The sequence below is a fragment of the Trachemys scripta genome, chromosome 4, assembly GCF_013100865.1.
Source record: "Trachemys scripta elegans isolate TJP31775 chromosome 4, CAS_Tse_1.0, whole genome shotgun sequence".
Taxonomy (NCBI): Eukaryota; Metazoa; Chordata; order Testudines; family Emydidae; genus Trachemys; species Trachemys scripta.
In genome coordinates, this window is record NC_048301.1 from 64289800 (window position 1) to 64305464 (window position 15665).

At 44.8% G+C, this 15665-nt stretch overlaps 1 protein-coding gene across 2 annotated transcripts in view; it reads left to right on the top strand.

The window, feature by feature from the left end:
- The window catches only part of ZFYVE1 (zinc finger FYVE-type containing 1), a 32065-nt gene extending 20302 nt beyond the window's left edge, over positions 1–11763 (top strand). For both annotated transcript variants that reach the window (XM_034769252.1, XM_034769253.1), the window contains exons 5-12: positions 1914–2020; positions 3681–3789; positions 4462–4559; positions 4671–4788; positions 5584–5754; positions 6788–6968; positions 7677–7790; positions 9660–11763. In XM_034769252.1, the coding sequence (XP_034625143.1) occupies positions 1914–2020; positions 3681–3789; positions 4462–4559; positions 4671–4788; positions 5584–5754; positions 6788–6968; positions 7677–7790; positions 9660–9892 (1131 nt within the window). In that variant the 3' untranslated portion in view covers positions 9893–11763. The remainder of the gene's footprint in view (positions 1–1913; positions 2021–3680; positions 3790–4461; positions 4560–4670; positions 4789–5583; positions 5755–6787; positions 6969–7676; positions 7791–9659) is intronic.
- Positions 11764–15665: the final 3902 nt, after the last annotated feature.

Here is a 15665-nt window from a genome sequence, read left to right on the forward strand (position 1 = left end):
TACTTTGTGCATAGTCACCCAAGGGACCCTCAGGAATTGATTGCCTGGTAGAGATTGATACATACATAAAAGTCAAATTACATTGTATTAGAGAATGTGGTAACTCTTTAAAGTAGTAGCATGATATTTAGTTCATTTATTCAGCTCTTCAGTATTATCGTGACGGGCTCTCCAGGAAAACCTTACATAGATAGAGTTGCCTATTAGAGGTGATGTTTAGTTCAGGCTTAGTGGTAAACAAAGCCTGTAAAAATGAAACTTTTAAAATAACATTATTCTGCCTCTTTAAAGCATTAAATGTAGCTTTTTAAATACCTGATAATACAGGAAGCTCAGAGTTAGCAGCGGCAGGCACATTATAAATGCCCAAGCCAGACACAGTTGTACCAAAATGGTTGAAAATGGAGAGATCTATGTTGTTGCCAGGGTAACTGATCTCCAGGCAGTCACCTAGACATAGATTTGCAGCAAATGTTTTCCTCAGTTTCCCTACAAGAGAAAGTATTTTCTTGCCTTTCTTCTCTAGATACAGATCTGACCCTTGGGACCAATGAAGGTCAGGAACATAGTTCCACCGGGGCGGTACATAATTCTGAGTATCTAATAGGGAAGGAGTGTGGGCAGAGTCTGTTATTTTGCTTTGTTGGTTTTTTAGTGAAAGAAGAAAAGTGATTTCTTTTGAAGAGAAGACTATCAGCCTCTTCACCATTCCCGCAGCATGTGTGCTGTGGTAGTTTATTTTTCTCAAGAATTTAAAGGCTATTGCCACATTTTGTTTATGGTGCTGCCAGTTCACATCTGGCCCACATCAGTAATCAAAAGGCACTGACAGTTGAGAGCCACTTAGTGGTTTGTGTAGAATGTGTTTGGTCACTGTCCAGGGGCTAGTCTACACTGGCAATGCTAAAGTGGCATTTTAACGTGGCTTGTGTGGTTGCGGCGCAGTGCTGGGAGACAGCTCTCCCAGCATTCTAAAAAACCCACCTCCACGAGGGGCGTAGCTGCCAGCGCTGTCTACACTGGCGCTTTACAGCGCTGAAACTTGCTGCGCTCAGGGGGGTGTTTTTTCACACCCCTGAGTGAGAAAGTTGCAACGCTGTAAATTGCCAGTGTAGACAAATCCCAGGTCCCAGTGGAGACATGTCTCCATCACAGAAGCTACCATCACAACTGGCCCTAATTATCATGCTTGTTTGCAGTATGAGCTCAAAAGCCAAGGACTGAATGGACCATGGAGAGTGAGCTCCCTTTTCACCTCATATGTGGTTTCTGCAGAATAGGATTGAGGCACTTTGAGAAGGCCCCAGGAGGGAAACTTGCACTATTTCGCCATCACTAAAAATAAAGTTTTGCAGGATGTTAGCTATATGGTTCCCAATGGCCTTAATTAATGCAAGTTAATGTAAGTCACCTAGCTCAAACCTTGCATGGTTTGTTGAGTATGTAGGATCAAATGTTGTCTCCTTTGGTGTGGAATTATTTCTGACTTCAAGGGATTTCTGACAAAACCCTTTTTATCCAGCTATTTATTCTGTGCAACCTTCTTCTTCCAACCCCTTCTGCCCTATCATGGAAGTTAGAGATAGAAAAAACCCTTGAGATCATCCATTCCATCTCCCTGCCACATGCAAGATTGTTGATTTTGTTTGGACTGTATTACAGGGAAGGCAGAGGGGATTATATTTTTCCTTTGTAGCTCATACCCATATGGTTTCCTGGTCAGTGAGCCGTGATTTGTTAGCTACACAGCCCAGCTGGCCCTCTCCCAGAGAGGAACCCACAGAGTATCCATGAGCAGCCTCCCAGGATGTCCATGAAGATGTGTACCTTTCCAGAAGGCTGTCACTGGCCTGGTGAATCAATGTCCTTGTTGCTCTGAATTCCTCAGCAATTTCTCTCACTTGGTCTGACAGGCATTGAGCGATCGGTTCAGCGGTGAGATCCCTGATGACCAGATGGCTCACAGCTCCTTCTTTCCGGATGAGTATTTCACCTGCTCTACTGTATGCCTCAGCTGTGGGTAAGTAGGCAAGAAACACACCCTCATCCCTCTGGGAGACAGTGCTGTCAAGATCTGTAACATCAGAATGCATTGTCATAGTGAGGTCACAAGTACCCTGGAGAAGCATCATCAGCATAGTGGTGACATCAGTGTGGTAACTCCTTAGTCTGAATACAGAATTTGTATGTTTCCCCTGACACCAGAACCCATTTGAACTCCCTGAAAAGCAGTTTGATGTGTGTACTGTGGAGGCTGCTGTCTCTATGTTCCAGCTAGACAATATGAACTCTTTTTCATATAGCAGTAAGGCCCTACTTGAATTGCGGGACGAATGTCAAAAAATTGCGGCTGAGTTACAGACAAGTCATAGAAAATTGAGGAAAAGTAATAATGGACATTATTATTTGCAGTAATAAAATCCATTATTACTTTTCCCGTGATTTTCCACTGTCGGCCCATGGGGCTGAGAACGGCCGCCTGGGGCTCCCGCTGTCAAAATTGCAGTGGAAACCTAATATTGCGGAATCCGCAATATTGCAAGTTAAGTATCAGTGTAATCTCTTTTTGCCCGCATCCCTTCCATGGTGTTCATAAGCATGTGGTCTCAGAACTTGCAAGTCCCTCAAAGGGCAGAGTGTGAAATGAGTGGTCTACAAGAATCCCTTGAAGTCAGAAATAATTGCCTGTGAGACTTTCTGTTATATTCATTACATAAACATCACCAAAACATACAGCCACCCAGCCTTGGACTTTTACCTGAAGCCACACCCATTGGGGCTGATGAAATTTTGCATACTGACCTCTCAGTGCATCAGAACTTGACTGCAAGTCCTGTCTAAGGAAAGCCCAGGTAGTGTGGGAAGTGGTGCTGGTAATTCAGTAGGTGGCAGTCATCCTTCTAAGGGCAGGTCTTCACTACGGGGGGGGGGAAGTCGATTTAATATATGCAAATTCAGCTACGCAAATAGCTTAGCTGAATTCGACCTATCGGAGCCGACTTACCCCGCTGTGAGGACGGCGGCAAAATTGACCTCCGTGGCTCCCCATCGACGGCGCTTACTCCCACCTCTGCTGGTGGAGTAAGAGCGTCGATTCGGGGATCGATTGTCGCGTCCCGACGAGACTCGATAATTCGATCCCCGAGAGATTGATTTCTACCTGCCGATTCAGGCGGGTAGTGTAGACCTAGCCTGAGACTGTATTGAGCTGTATCAGCATGGTGCTATGGAGGATTGTGCTGCTGGAAGTCCTGTCTATCAAATAAGATGTAAAACTAGGTTCTCTGTCTTTTGTGGTCATTAAAGATTCTCTAGAATTTCTTTGTGAGAGCTGGGATGTTAGTTCTCATGTCTTGGCCAAATTCTAAACTTGCTTAGTTCCATCTAGATTCCCTGTGAAGCTTCTGTTGGATACAGTATCTAATCCTGTACTAAATTGCTGTATAATGTTGCTATGACACCGCTGCTTACCCCACTCCGTGGTGGCTGCATTTCAATGGCCCATGAAGTCACTGTTGGATGTACAGCTTTTAAAGTGCTTTGGGATTAAAGGGACTATACAAACATTAAATATTGAATAAAACCTAGTTTTAGATCTGGCAACTTAGCTGTCCTTATACCAACATCTGTCCTGTATCAGTGACTCTCTAGCCTGCTCACTGTTTGCTTCTGAACTTCAGGTGTGGCTGTAAGAACAGCATGAACCATACGAAAGAAGGAGTTCCTCATGAAGCCAAGAGCCGCTGCAGATACTCCCACCAGTACGATAACAGAGTCTATACCTGCAAGGTAAACAGAACCCTAGGGACGGGGTCCAGTACATGGAGAGGGAGAAGAGGGGAACCCATGCCCTGGGAATGAGAAATGTTACTCTCATGTGCCTGTGGTCTTGCTCCTCTTTTCTGTTGAAGACTCGTGGGAACAGCCCTTTGGCCTTGACTTGGCAACAAGATTCCTGTCGATCTTTAACAGTTCTTGGGTAATGATTCTGTTTGCCACCAGCCCAGTCGCTCTGCTTGCATTTTTCGCTGGCTGAATCACCGAGGGCTGCGTTGCTGCCATTTCCCAGGACAGGTTAAACTCTAGATGTTCCTCTTCAGTCTCAGTACACTGACTGTATAAATCCCTGAATTGCTCTCCCTATTTCCTACCAGCCACCCCTAATGTTGATTTTGGGGGGGAGGGTGTATGTAACTCAAAGGTCACATGGAGGAGCCTGGGGGTTACTTCACCCACAGCCATAATTTTATTGTTGTTTAGACAAATGACATCATTTGGGTTATAAATGCACAAAAATTCCATTATCGATGATGAGGTCCATCACGTGGCCCCTTTAACGAACAATCTCCACAAACACACACGAGATAAGGCCTTTAAATCCACTTGTGACCAAACAATCACATGGGACTTGGTGTCTGCGATGCCAAAATATGTGATTCTAATCAAACACTCCTGTTCCAGGCCTGTTACGAGCGTGGGAAGGAGGTCAGTGTGGTGCCAAAAACATCTGCTTCCACTGATTCTCCTTGGATGGGCCTTGCCAAGTACGCCTGGTCAGGGTGAGTGCAGGAGCAGGCAGTCTTTCTGCTCTCCCTTTCCTTTCCTCTTCCAGCTCCTTTGGGCCTCCAGCCCCTTGCTAGGTAACCAGTTCTCCTTGCTCCTCATTGCAGGTATGTGATTGAGTGCCCCGACTGTGGAGTGGTGTACCGCAGCCGGCAGTACTGGTTCGGGAACCAAGATCCAGTGGACACAGTGGTGAGGACAGAAATCGAGCACGTCTGGCCAGGAGTAAGTCTTGTTATTGGGGTGCTTTGGAGGTGTGGGTGGTTTCTTTTTGTCCCTTTTTTTTTTTTTTTTTTTTTTTTTGCATTATGGCAGAAAAAATGGACTGACTCTCGTTATGGCAGCTGCCCCTGCTGTTTGAAGTATGGAGCCCTTTCCAGGGTGGGCATCCTCATAGCAAGAGGCAGCCAAGTTTTGCCCAAGTGGACATTTAAAACTGGATTGGACACATCACAATGTTGCAGTGCTCCCCAAGATATGAGCTAGAAAACCTAACAGGTCTTTCCCATCTCTGATTAATAAGTAAAATTACTCTACATTTGCGTAGTGGGCTTTCATCCCAATATGCTCCTTAGACACATCCCCACTGAAATCCAGTCACTGCTGCACAGCATGCTGAACAACAGTGGGAGTAAGGGACATATGAGCAAACCTCCTACTCTTACAGAAAGTGCCAAGGGATATTCAATATCCACATGAGACAGGAGTCAGGACAGGACCTTGTTTTTTAAGGTCCCACTGAAAGTCTTGCACACAGTATATTGAACAGTACTCAGCCTACCTTGGAAGGATGAAGAACTGGGTTGACTTTGTCAACATTTGGACACCTGGTGTGAGTGTTTGAACCATTAAGACATCCCCTCTCTCTAAAAAAAATGGGAGTGTGATTCTTCCAGGTGGTGGTCTCCATTTTAACAGCAGCAGTGGATGGGCATTTCCTCCAAGAAGCATCTACTTAGGAGAAGTAAACGTTTCCTTCTCTGTTTTTCCATTTTCATGTAAATTCCCATTGTGTTATAGACAGATGGATTTCTGAAAGACAACAACAATGCAGCTCAGCGCCTATTGGATGGGATGAATTTCATGGCACAGTCTGTGTCTGAGCTCAGCCTGGGACCCACAAAAGCTGTGACCTCTTGGCTGACGGACCAGATTGCCCCTGCCTACTGGAGACCCAACTCTCAAATCCTGGTATGTAGCAGCTGCCATTCTTTCATGCAGTTGAGGGAACCTCCTCCCTTTGCTTAGCTGAACATAACCCTTCTGCCACACCTTCTCCAAAAATAAAATGACAGAGTAACCAGTTAAAAAAACATCTGATAGATTTCAGGTGCCTCGTCTCCTGTGGATTGCAAACTGCAGCTCACCCACCTCCTGCAGCTCTTCAGAGCCAACGGCAGGGACCCCTGCTATTCACGTTCTTGGCTTGGCCTGAGAAAGATAATGTCAGATGCCTTCTTCTCTGGATGTGCAATTTGTCCCCTTATTATTCCACTGACCCTTCCCTGCTTCTTCAAGTTGGACCCATTCCCACCATCAGTACTGTTGTTAAAAATGCTGGCTCCCACATGCTTGCTCTTGAGTATAAAGAATCAAAGTTGAAGTCCTGGCCTCCCATTTTTGCATTCCCACTTTTGCAAGTGTAACCAATTTGTACAAAATATGAAGCTGGAGATGAATACTTGGCCCTTACAATTCAATTAGAGAGAGACTCCCAGCTCCTTTGAGAAAGCAAATAAAAGGAATTGGGCAGATGGCTAAAATGGAAATGACCATCTTATCTTTGTTTTCCAAAACTTTCAAGTGCCCACAGATCAACTGCCCAGTCCTGTAGGCATCCAAGAAAGCGTAGCTGTAACCATTCACAGCTGTAACCATAGGGTTCATAGTAATGCTGCTGGCCTAGGCACAGCATGCTTGCCTTCCCATGGGACCCTTCTTTGGGTATGAAGTCATCGAGCCAGAAGGACAATGCTGGCACCACACCAAGTGGTGTCTATGCCCGAGACACTTCAGTGAAAGACATCAAAACGTCTCTGCAGTGGAAGTACAGATCAGTTAACTATGAGACTTACAATACTTTCCCCACTTGTGCAGGATCCAGTCACTTTCATGGGTGCCACTGTCCCTGACATCATGTGATCTAGCTCTCGGACCCTTTTTGTACCGGAGATAATTAGGAAAATCAAACTAATAGTTTCTCTTTCTGGTTTGTCTTATTCAGAATTGCAACAAGTGTGGCACGTCCTTTAAAGATAATGATACTAAACATCACTGCCGGGCCTGCGGGGAGGGCTTCTGCGATGGCTGCTCTTCCAAGACCCGCCCCGTCCCTGAGCGGGGCTGGGGACCAGCGCCAGTGAGAGTGTGTGACAACTGCCATGACAGCAGGGGCATCCGGTTAGGTAATCCTGACCTGACTGTGCTAGTTCTGGGAATGGAAGGAAATTCTCCACCTTCCTGTCACCATTAACCATAACCATTGTGTCTGAAATCTTACCACTGATTTTCTATCGAAAGCCCCATTCCAGGGCAGATAGGGAAGTTGGCCCATAAATTGATCCAACCTGCCAACTGATGCCCTTGTAATGGGTGTAGATGGTGCCATTCTTTGGGGTACACACCACCTCAGAGAAGGATTTGAAGTCATGTTTGTGAATGCTTCTGGTGGGGAAAGCAGATGAACTCTGAGAGACCCTTTTTACTGCAAATACCATTCACAAGAAATTACTGAAAAGTCTGATCTCTTGGAGGAATTATTTCTAAATTGGACTTTATCCCAATATCCCAGAAGGCAACATCTTCTGCTGGTGGGGAGATAGCATCCCTTTGCACTGGTCTTAGAGCAGATTGTCTTGTCCATGTGGGTGGAGGAAAAGTGTAACAGTGAAGGTCATACAAATTTCCCCAGGGAAGGCACGGTGGGTGTGAAATAAAGGCTGAATGGTGTTTGGCTACACTGGGATGCCAGAGAGCCCCAAGCCTACGCTACAGGTGCTGCACCTAACCAACCAAGTTACCTTGGTTTAACATTAGTTTCTCTAATAATACAGATTAACTGAGACTTGGCACGAACTGTGCCTTGGGTTTTGAACCATAACTCTATCATGCAGATGTGCCCGAGTCACAGACAGAGGAGGAAGGTGGGACGCTGATCGCCAGGAAGGTCGGTGAGGCAGTGCAGAACACTCTTGGAGCTGTGGTGACTGCCATAGACATCCCACTAGGTGGGTGCTCTTTGCTTCCAATTGTTTTTCTAACAACATTTTGGTTGCGTATGTCAGAGCTGTTTGTTAAACTTCAGTGCTTGAAATGAGCTGGCACGGCACACTGACCCTTCTTATTCCAGGGTGCCAATGTGGGTTGAGGGTCTCCCTTCTGACTTCTTCTCCTGCAGGGCCGTGGGCCCCACCAAGCTCTCTCCGTACATTTCCTCTACTTCCTCAGCATTTTATTTCCAGTTTACGCCTTCTCACTTCTATTCTCTCCGCAGTGCAGCATCCCAGATCCTTGAGTTCTGAGCATCACTTCTTCCCGATACGCCAGTAGGGTTATTGCAGTGATCTGCCAGACTGAGTTTCCTAGGCTGTGCTTAAAAAATCATGGCCAAACTACGAGACATTCTATCAGGTTTTTAGAGGTTCTGAGTGCCTGCAGCTCCAGTTGACATAATTGGGATCTACGGGTGCTCGGCACTTCTGCAAATTAGGACCAAGAAATTTAAACATCCAGTAAGTGGGAGGATGGTCCTTAATGCTGAAGTTAGTACAATGACAGTGTGCTGGTTGTTAGTGTACTGGGTACCAGCCCAGGTGCCTCAGCAGATACCTGGGTTTAAATGTTGTTCCACAGCTGAACTGCTGTTTGTTCTAACCAACCCCCCACAGGAGGGAGACAGCAATAGAGGGTGATGAATTACATTAACCACTGATCAGACCTTCCCGCCATTGCTCTGTCTGGAATTTAATCAGGCTGGCAGATGTTTTATTATTTAATAAAATGGAAGCAGGAATGACGCTGCCAGATGTTGGTGTTACCACCATGGTACACATACCTGTAAGAGTGATGGTTACATTGTTTTGGCCACCCAGCTGAACCGCAATGGACGGAAGATAAGGCAGAGAAAGCCAATGTTCTCTGAACGAGTCCTGGCCGGAGGAGGTGTCCACTTATCCTGGATGGCCTTCTGCGAAAAATAGCAAAAAAATTAGTAAAGTGGGCTGTGCTTTTTTCACAGCCCAGAATCTCTTCCTTTCTTGGTATAATATTCTGTTTGTGGGATCACTTCAGTAATTCAGGGAAATTTGATCACCCTGTTCTCTTGATGAGACAAGACTAGGGGTTAAGAATACTAGCTGCCCTACTTCCACAGTGTGAACTACAAGAAGCTCTTGACATTGTGTGAACTGTATGGCCCCCAGAGATCTATTAGATCTAGTTAACTTGCTATGCCAGGCTGAATAAGATTTAATGCAGGAATTTTCATGTTTAGGTCACTGGTCCAAATTCAGCCAAGGTCAGCAGTCACCAAGTGTTGTAAGCCACTGATCACTATTTGGTGCCTGATGTGAAATGACCTGAAGTTCTCAGTCTGCTTACTAGTAGACAGGCATCCACATCACATGCTATAAATTGGTATCCTGGGTGGCAGTCTTAGCAAAAAGGTGTAGGATTGAGAGAGACTTGGAGATTGATCTGCTATCTGGCCCCTGACTTGGTCAGGGTTGAACGTGCAGGGGAAGCTTGCAGTACATGTTGTGCCTATTGGATTTCATTCTCTAGGGCTATCAAACCAGCTCTAACTAATTATTATTATTTATTATTTATTAAACAATGGTGTAGTGGTGGCAGGGTCCCCATTAAAACAATGCCATTGAATTGTGTAGGGGCAGAATATGAAAGATTTGGAATAGCCTGAACTACTAGCAGATGCCTGCTAGAATGAAGTATTCTGTGGGCTGACCTTAACAGTTTCCGTAATGAGCTCCTTGGAAAGGCACAGGCATTGCTGGTAGTCCCTGCGTCCTTCCCCTCCTTTTCCTTAGCAAAGAACAGGAGACATTCTAATCGCTGTGGTTCTTTCTAATCCTTTGTAGGGCTCGTGAAAGATGCTGCTAGACCTGCTTACTGGGTGCCGGATCATGAAATCCTGCACTGCCACAACTGCCAGAAGGAGTTCAACATCAAGCTCTCTAAACACCACTGTCGAGCCTGCGGCCAGGGATTCTGCGATGAATGTTCAAATGAGCGCCGAGCAGTCCCTTCCCGTGGATGGGATCATCCAGTGCGAGTCTGTTTTAACTGCAATAAGAAACCCGGTGATCTTTAACCCCAGCTTCCTGTCTGGGTCCTTCACGATTCCTTAGGTTCTCAGGGTTAGAAAAAAATATTTGGTCTCCCTTTCACTTTTTGCAGCCAGAGTGCATGTTTCTGATCTCCTGCCTGCTCTCATGTTCTACCCATCTTGGAATGCTGGGACATGAGCTCAAGTGAGTAAACTGGACCTTCAGGTTTTAATTGTAAGCTGATTGGGGCAGCGGGAGCTCATGTAAATGAGCAACCCAAATCCAATGTATTTTATTCCAGTTTAAACATCTATATCTATATAATTTAGTATGTTAAGGATGCCGGTGGCTAGTGAAGTTTTGAATATTTCTAGTTCAAATAAGAGATGCAGCTGGACCCTGCTGTATTGGGTCGAATTCATAGCCACTGCAGTGCCTTCTAATTTTTCTCTTGAAGCATTTTGCTCAACACACGGTCCTATTGTAAAGGTTTGGACCCTTTGCTGCCAGGAGGGTCCAAGGCTCCCCAAGTGTTGATGCATAAATTGCATCTGATAATGGGAAGTGCTCTGGAAGCTCCACGTGCTGGCACTAAAGGGTTTGCAAAATCCATTTGAATTGTGGTCATAAATGCTAGTCTGGCAGGTCATGGGACTGCAGTGCAGGCGAGTGGAGGTGAACCTAGCACCATGGCAGAGACCAAGCTAGAGTTGTTGAAAGGAAAACAAATGACGTGGAAAATGCTAGGGCATCTGTGGTAGAAGCCATTTCCATGTCAGCACAAGATTGCAGGGTCTCACTCTTCTTGACCATGTTCCCATGCGCTTGGATTTCTTTCTGGAGCACTTTAACTGCTTTATGAGGTTTGTCAGAAACTAAGAGGCTTGTGACCAGAACGAGGCAAGTGCCTGTTTTCTGGAAGATTGCATGACCTGCAGTCTAGTGTTTGCTAGGCTTACTAAAGTTTTAAAGGGTCCCCAAATCCATGGTGCCACCAATGGTCTTGCAGACGGCTGCATAGAAACGGCACAGATTTGACTGTGATCTTTCTTATAAAAACAACAACAAACCTACAGATCCAGCTGGAAAACATGAATCTCTTCTCAGCTCTTAGCAAGTGGCACTCACTGGACTTCACCCTTCCATAAAGGTCTGCATTGAACCACTGAATTTATCAGCAATGAGCAAACCACTGCGCTCAACTGATACGCTCCTTTTCTGTGGATTTTGGCTCTCATGACAAGAAATAAGAGACCATCATGAACTGAACTTTTGGCTTATGTAGACAAGGGATGCTCCCATGGAGGGGACTTGTCTCCAATTGTAGTGGCTGGAGTTTGACACTATACCCTGAAACTGATTTAGTCCTACCTGTTAAACATGCCCTTGTGTAGCTCAATGATTGACACCCTCTGATAGGACTATATTATTAAATTAACTGCTATAAAAGACTAGACCTTCTGAACAAGTGTGCTGGCTTTGGGCTTTTAACTAACAGTTCTTGCTCTTGCCCCTGAAGGAACCTGTTTGCAAAGTGACTGCCCCAGGCAGCTGTTCCCAGACTTCACGCTGAAGCTGAAATGGAATGTGTGGTAGGAAACCTTCCCTGCTGGTTAAAGTTGCCAGAGACTGACTTGTATTTTGTAATCAAAGGCTGTCATAAGCTGACAGTCACCTGGAAGGGAGTGGGGGATAGGAGTCGTTAATAGTCCGGTCTTAGAAAAGACATTTTACAGCATAGCTCTGCACTTTGAGCTGTTTATTTTTGAATAGGTGGTGGACAATACAGTCAATATGTGTTGTTGATTTGAAGGCCATGCCCTGTGTGGCTTCCATGCATGTAGCTTTACTACCATGTTAATCTACAAAGAGAAACCATCCATGACATTCCTTGTATAAAGTCTTCACTTCAGAATCTCTGTGTCATTGACTTGTTAGAATTTTGTCCTGCTACTGACAGATGTACTGCCTCAGTCCATGTAAGACAAAGTGCTGTCTATGCATTTAGCACACGCATTGCGGTGGTATCCAAGTGCCTATTGGGACATGGAGTCCAATCCCAACTGACAGTTCTAGTGCTCTGGGGTGTTGGGACCGTGCTGAGATCTGGTCAGCAAAGCAAGAGCCCTTTTGTTGTGCTTACCTTAAATGGGATTGATGTCGGGGGAAATGTTGTAGCTCAGCATCAGTAAAATAAAGAAGAGGGCAACAGGTAACCCTAAATAAGGTAGCAACAGGAAAGCTAAGAGACTCGGCTACACAGGAAAGTTGCTCTGGTTTAACTAGAACTACTTTTCAAACCAGTTTAAATTCCTGTGTGGACTCTCTTATTTCAGTTTAAGTGGCTTATTTCAGTTTAATTTAAATCTGTTCCTAATCCATTTAAACTAATGTGAAATAAACCAGTCTTACACCAGAATAAGAGTGTCTACGTGGGGGTTTGCATCAGTTTAACTAGTTTGGTTTAAATTCACACCTTAGGTTATATTGGTGCAACTTGCCCAGATAGACAAGGCCTCAGTTTTAATGCACTGTGCTTTGTCCTATGCTATAGCATCCAATGAGAGTGCTTGGGTAGAGGGAGAAAATGAAAAAAGAGTCTCAGGTTACAAAAGCCTCCCAGGGGAAAAAAATACTGTATACCACAAAGGTTAAAGAGCACTGTTCTAAGCTGTCCACTGTAGGCCCTCCCCTCTCCCTGTTCTGACAGCATCAGGTATCACGGGTGTGGGGAGAACAGAGCCTAGTCAGACTTTTTCTTTAGACCTTTCCCTGTTCCAAAATGAGAGTCATTTAAGATCCTGCTCTCATGTTGGAATATAGTCCTCATGAGAAAGCCAGGGGTTCCTAGACGGCTCAGCACTAGCTGCTGGTTGAGAGCCTTGTTCATCTCCTAGTGAAGTCAATGGAAAGATTCATGTTGACTTAAATGGGCGTTGGATCAGGCACTTAAAGGAGATAAATATGCCTAGAATGTGTGCATTAACTGAGCCCAGCAGGAACTGGGATTACCAGATTTCTATGCTTGAGGCATTAGTGTTTCATAAGAAAATGGCTTTGAACAACGCCCTCTCCCTTGAACCTGGACAATGCTCTGTATTTCTGCAGCAGCATAAACTTTTAACTGGGAAAACAATCTGAAAAATGAGTCTCGCCTGCTTAATGCTTCAGAGTGTTAAGCAGGTAACACTGCAGCATCCAGGACAGGAAGTGGAAAACCCATTTTGAAGACATGAGTTTTTACTAGGAAAAGAAGGACCTGAAATAAACTCATTTTTGCACATTATTATTATTATTATTATTATTTATTTGCATTATCATAGCAACCTAGGAGCCCTAGTCATGAACTAGAATCCCATTGTGCCTGGCACTGTACAAACACAGGACAAAAAGACAGTGCCTACCCCAAGCTTGCATCTAAGCCCACAACCTCTTACCAGAGAAGCTGTTCTTGCAGACACTCCCAAAGCATCTAAATAGAGTGACTCTTGCAAAAGTCCATCTCCAAACATCGGTAGCCTTTCCTGAGCTCTGGAAAAGCCCAAACTGGAGTTGCTTCACGATGTCAACCTAGAAGAGGTCTAGTAGTTGAATGAAGTTCACTTGGGAGGTAGGGAAAACACTTATTATTGGAATCGAGGAATGAAACATCATAGGGTAAAAAGCAAAACCTTATTTCCCTGTTAGATGAAAAATGCCATTCTCTTTCAGTATATTTCCAAAATACTAGTTTATGGGTTTTGTAGATTACTGATTAGAGAGTCACAGTTTAAAGTCTTGTAAATCAAGATGGGAGTTTGGCCTTTGCACCAACTTGCACAGTTCACTATAATGGTAATGTTTCAGTGGCTGCAGTAAACACTTGTCTTGGCAAGATTATTAATTTCAGTCTGTCTGAGATGTGGCAAGATAACAGACTGTTTTGACTTACAGAACGAAGTAGTCTGTGTTTGATTGTATTTTTTTGCCAGAAAAGTGATGGCAGATTCACAGTGGATCAAGAAACTTCTACATCTTTTCTAGCAAATGTGGCCAAAAAAAAAAAAAAAAAAAAAAAAAATTGATTAAAATAAGAATTGTGAATTGACGTGCAAATATGCCTGACAGTTTGCCCAAGTAATGAAAATAATTCTTTAACAGGGTGTACAGTAAGCAGCTCAGATTTCAGGAAGAGGAAACAGATGATTTTATTCTTTGCTCAGACTTATTTACTTCAAATGAGTTGACTGTGTCAGTTACCTGTAAAGAGGTGCATGTTCCTCTGAATATAAAGGATGGATTTTTCCTCTCCAATTTTGAGCTAGACGCAGTAGGAGGTTTATCTGTTACTATAAATTCGTTCACTTTCAGATGTCCCCACACTATGAAATCTTTGGGCCAAACTCAGAGGCAAGATAAGGTATATCTAGCACATGGTGACTGTAGACTACTGGAATTTAGACAACCAGGGGGTGGAAGAGCAGGGTTGGGACAGGAAAAGCATCTAGCAGGAGGATGTGAAAGAAAAGGAACATTTGTCTTTGACCCTCCTGTTTTGTGTTTTTCCTGCTATAACCTCACCCTTCTGCTGTCTGCGTGGACTGCGAGTTATATTTTCTCCAGTTTACTCACTTGTAATTGACACTCCCCGATTTGTCACTTCTGCATTGGGCCTTTTGTCTGTGGTCTGGAAAACAAGACAATCCCTCCCCTGACCATGGTCTCAAAACTACTCTGTGCTTTTTTATATATTATTCCTTGATCCATAGCTCTGCCATGCCCTGCAACAACTAGAAACCACCCATCTGCCTGCTACAGCATCCCCTAGTGCCCCAGCTGAAGCCCTGGGAGACTGACCAGTTCCCAAGTTGTTATGAAAGGGAGATTAGCCTGTGTACTAACAGCATGAAAGCTTTTGGGTTTTCCACCTGGCCATACAGAGAACTAGCTGTGGCTCTTTTACATGTAGTTCCCTTACCTCGAGCCTGCCTGCTAGAGTTTGTGCTGGCATCTCATTTTTGTCTATTGAACATCTTCCCTTTTCAACGTGTAATCGGACAACCTATGCTTTTAATGACTGTAACGCCAGCTAGTGTAGCAATGTGCTAGTATCTGGAGTTAAGCCTCTGTCAGAAGCAATTTGGCCCAGATCCTCAAAGATGCTTAGGTGCCTTAATTCCCATTGATTTCAATGGGAGTTAGGCACCTAAACACCTTTCAGGATCTGGGCCTTTGGTAGCAGTAGATTTGTTCTTGCCTGCTGCTAATGATTAAAAGGGATTGACTGGATTTTCATTTTGATGGGAAGAAAAAATCCCCTTTTCCTCTCACGGTTTTACTTTTTTTTTCTCTAAACAAGTACAAAAAGTGAAAGTAAGGTAGAATTAGATTTGAAAAATTTTCATTTAAAAAAAATTCATGAAAAATTACTGAAATGGGAGAAAATATATATCAAGGATGGCCAAACGTACTGACCATCTGAACCGCATACAATAATCTTTGGAAGTTCGAGAGGCAGGCACACCTATTGGGGCTCAGGGCTTTAGCCCTGCAGTGGGGTGGTGGGGCTAGGGTCTTCTGCCCTGTGGGGAGGGGGTTCTCGGGGCTTCAGCCCCACAGGAGGTACTTGCTGGGGTTCGGGGCTTCAGCCCTGCTCCTTCTGAAGGCCCTAGCCCCAGCAGGTGTGCCCTGTAGGGCTGAAGCCCCTAGCCCCACCACAGGGCAGAAGCCCTGAGCTCCCCCAGTTTGGTAGGTGAAAAATGGGGTGGGGGGAGGAAGAGGGGCCCCGCAAGCTGCACTTAAACTGTAAAAGAGCCACATGTGGCTCGCAAGCCGTGG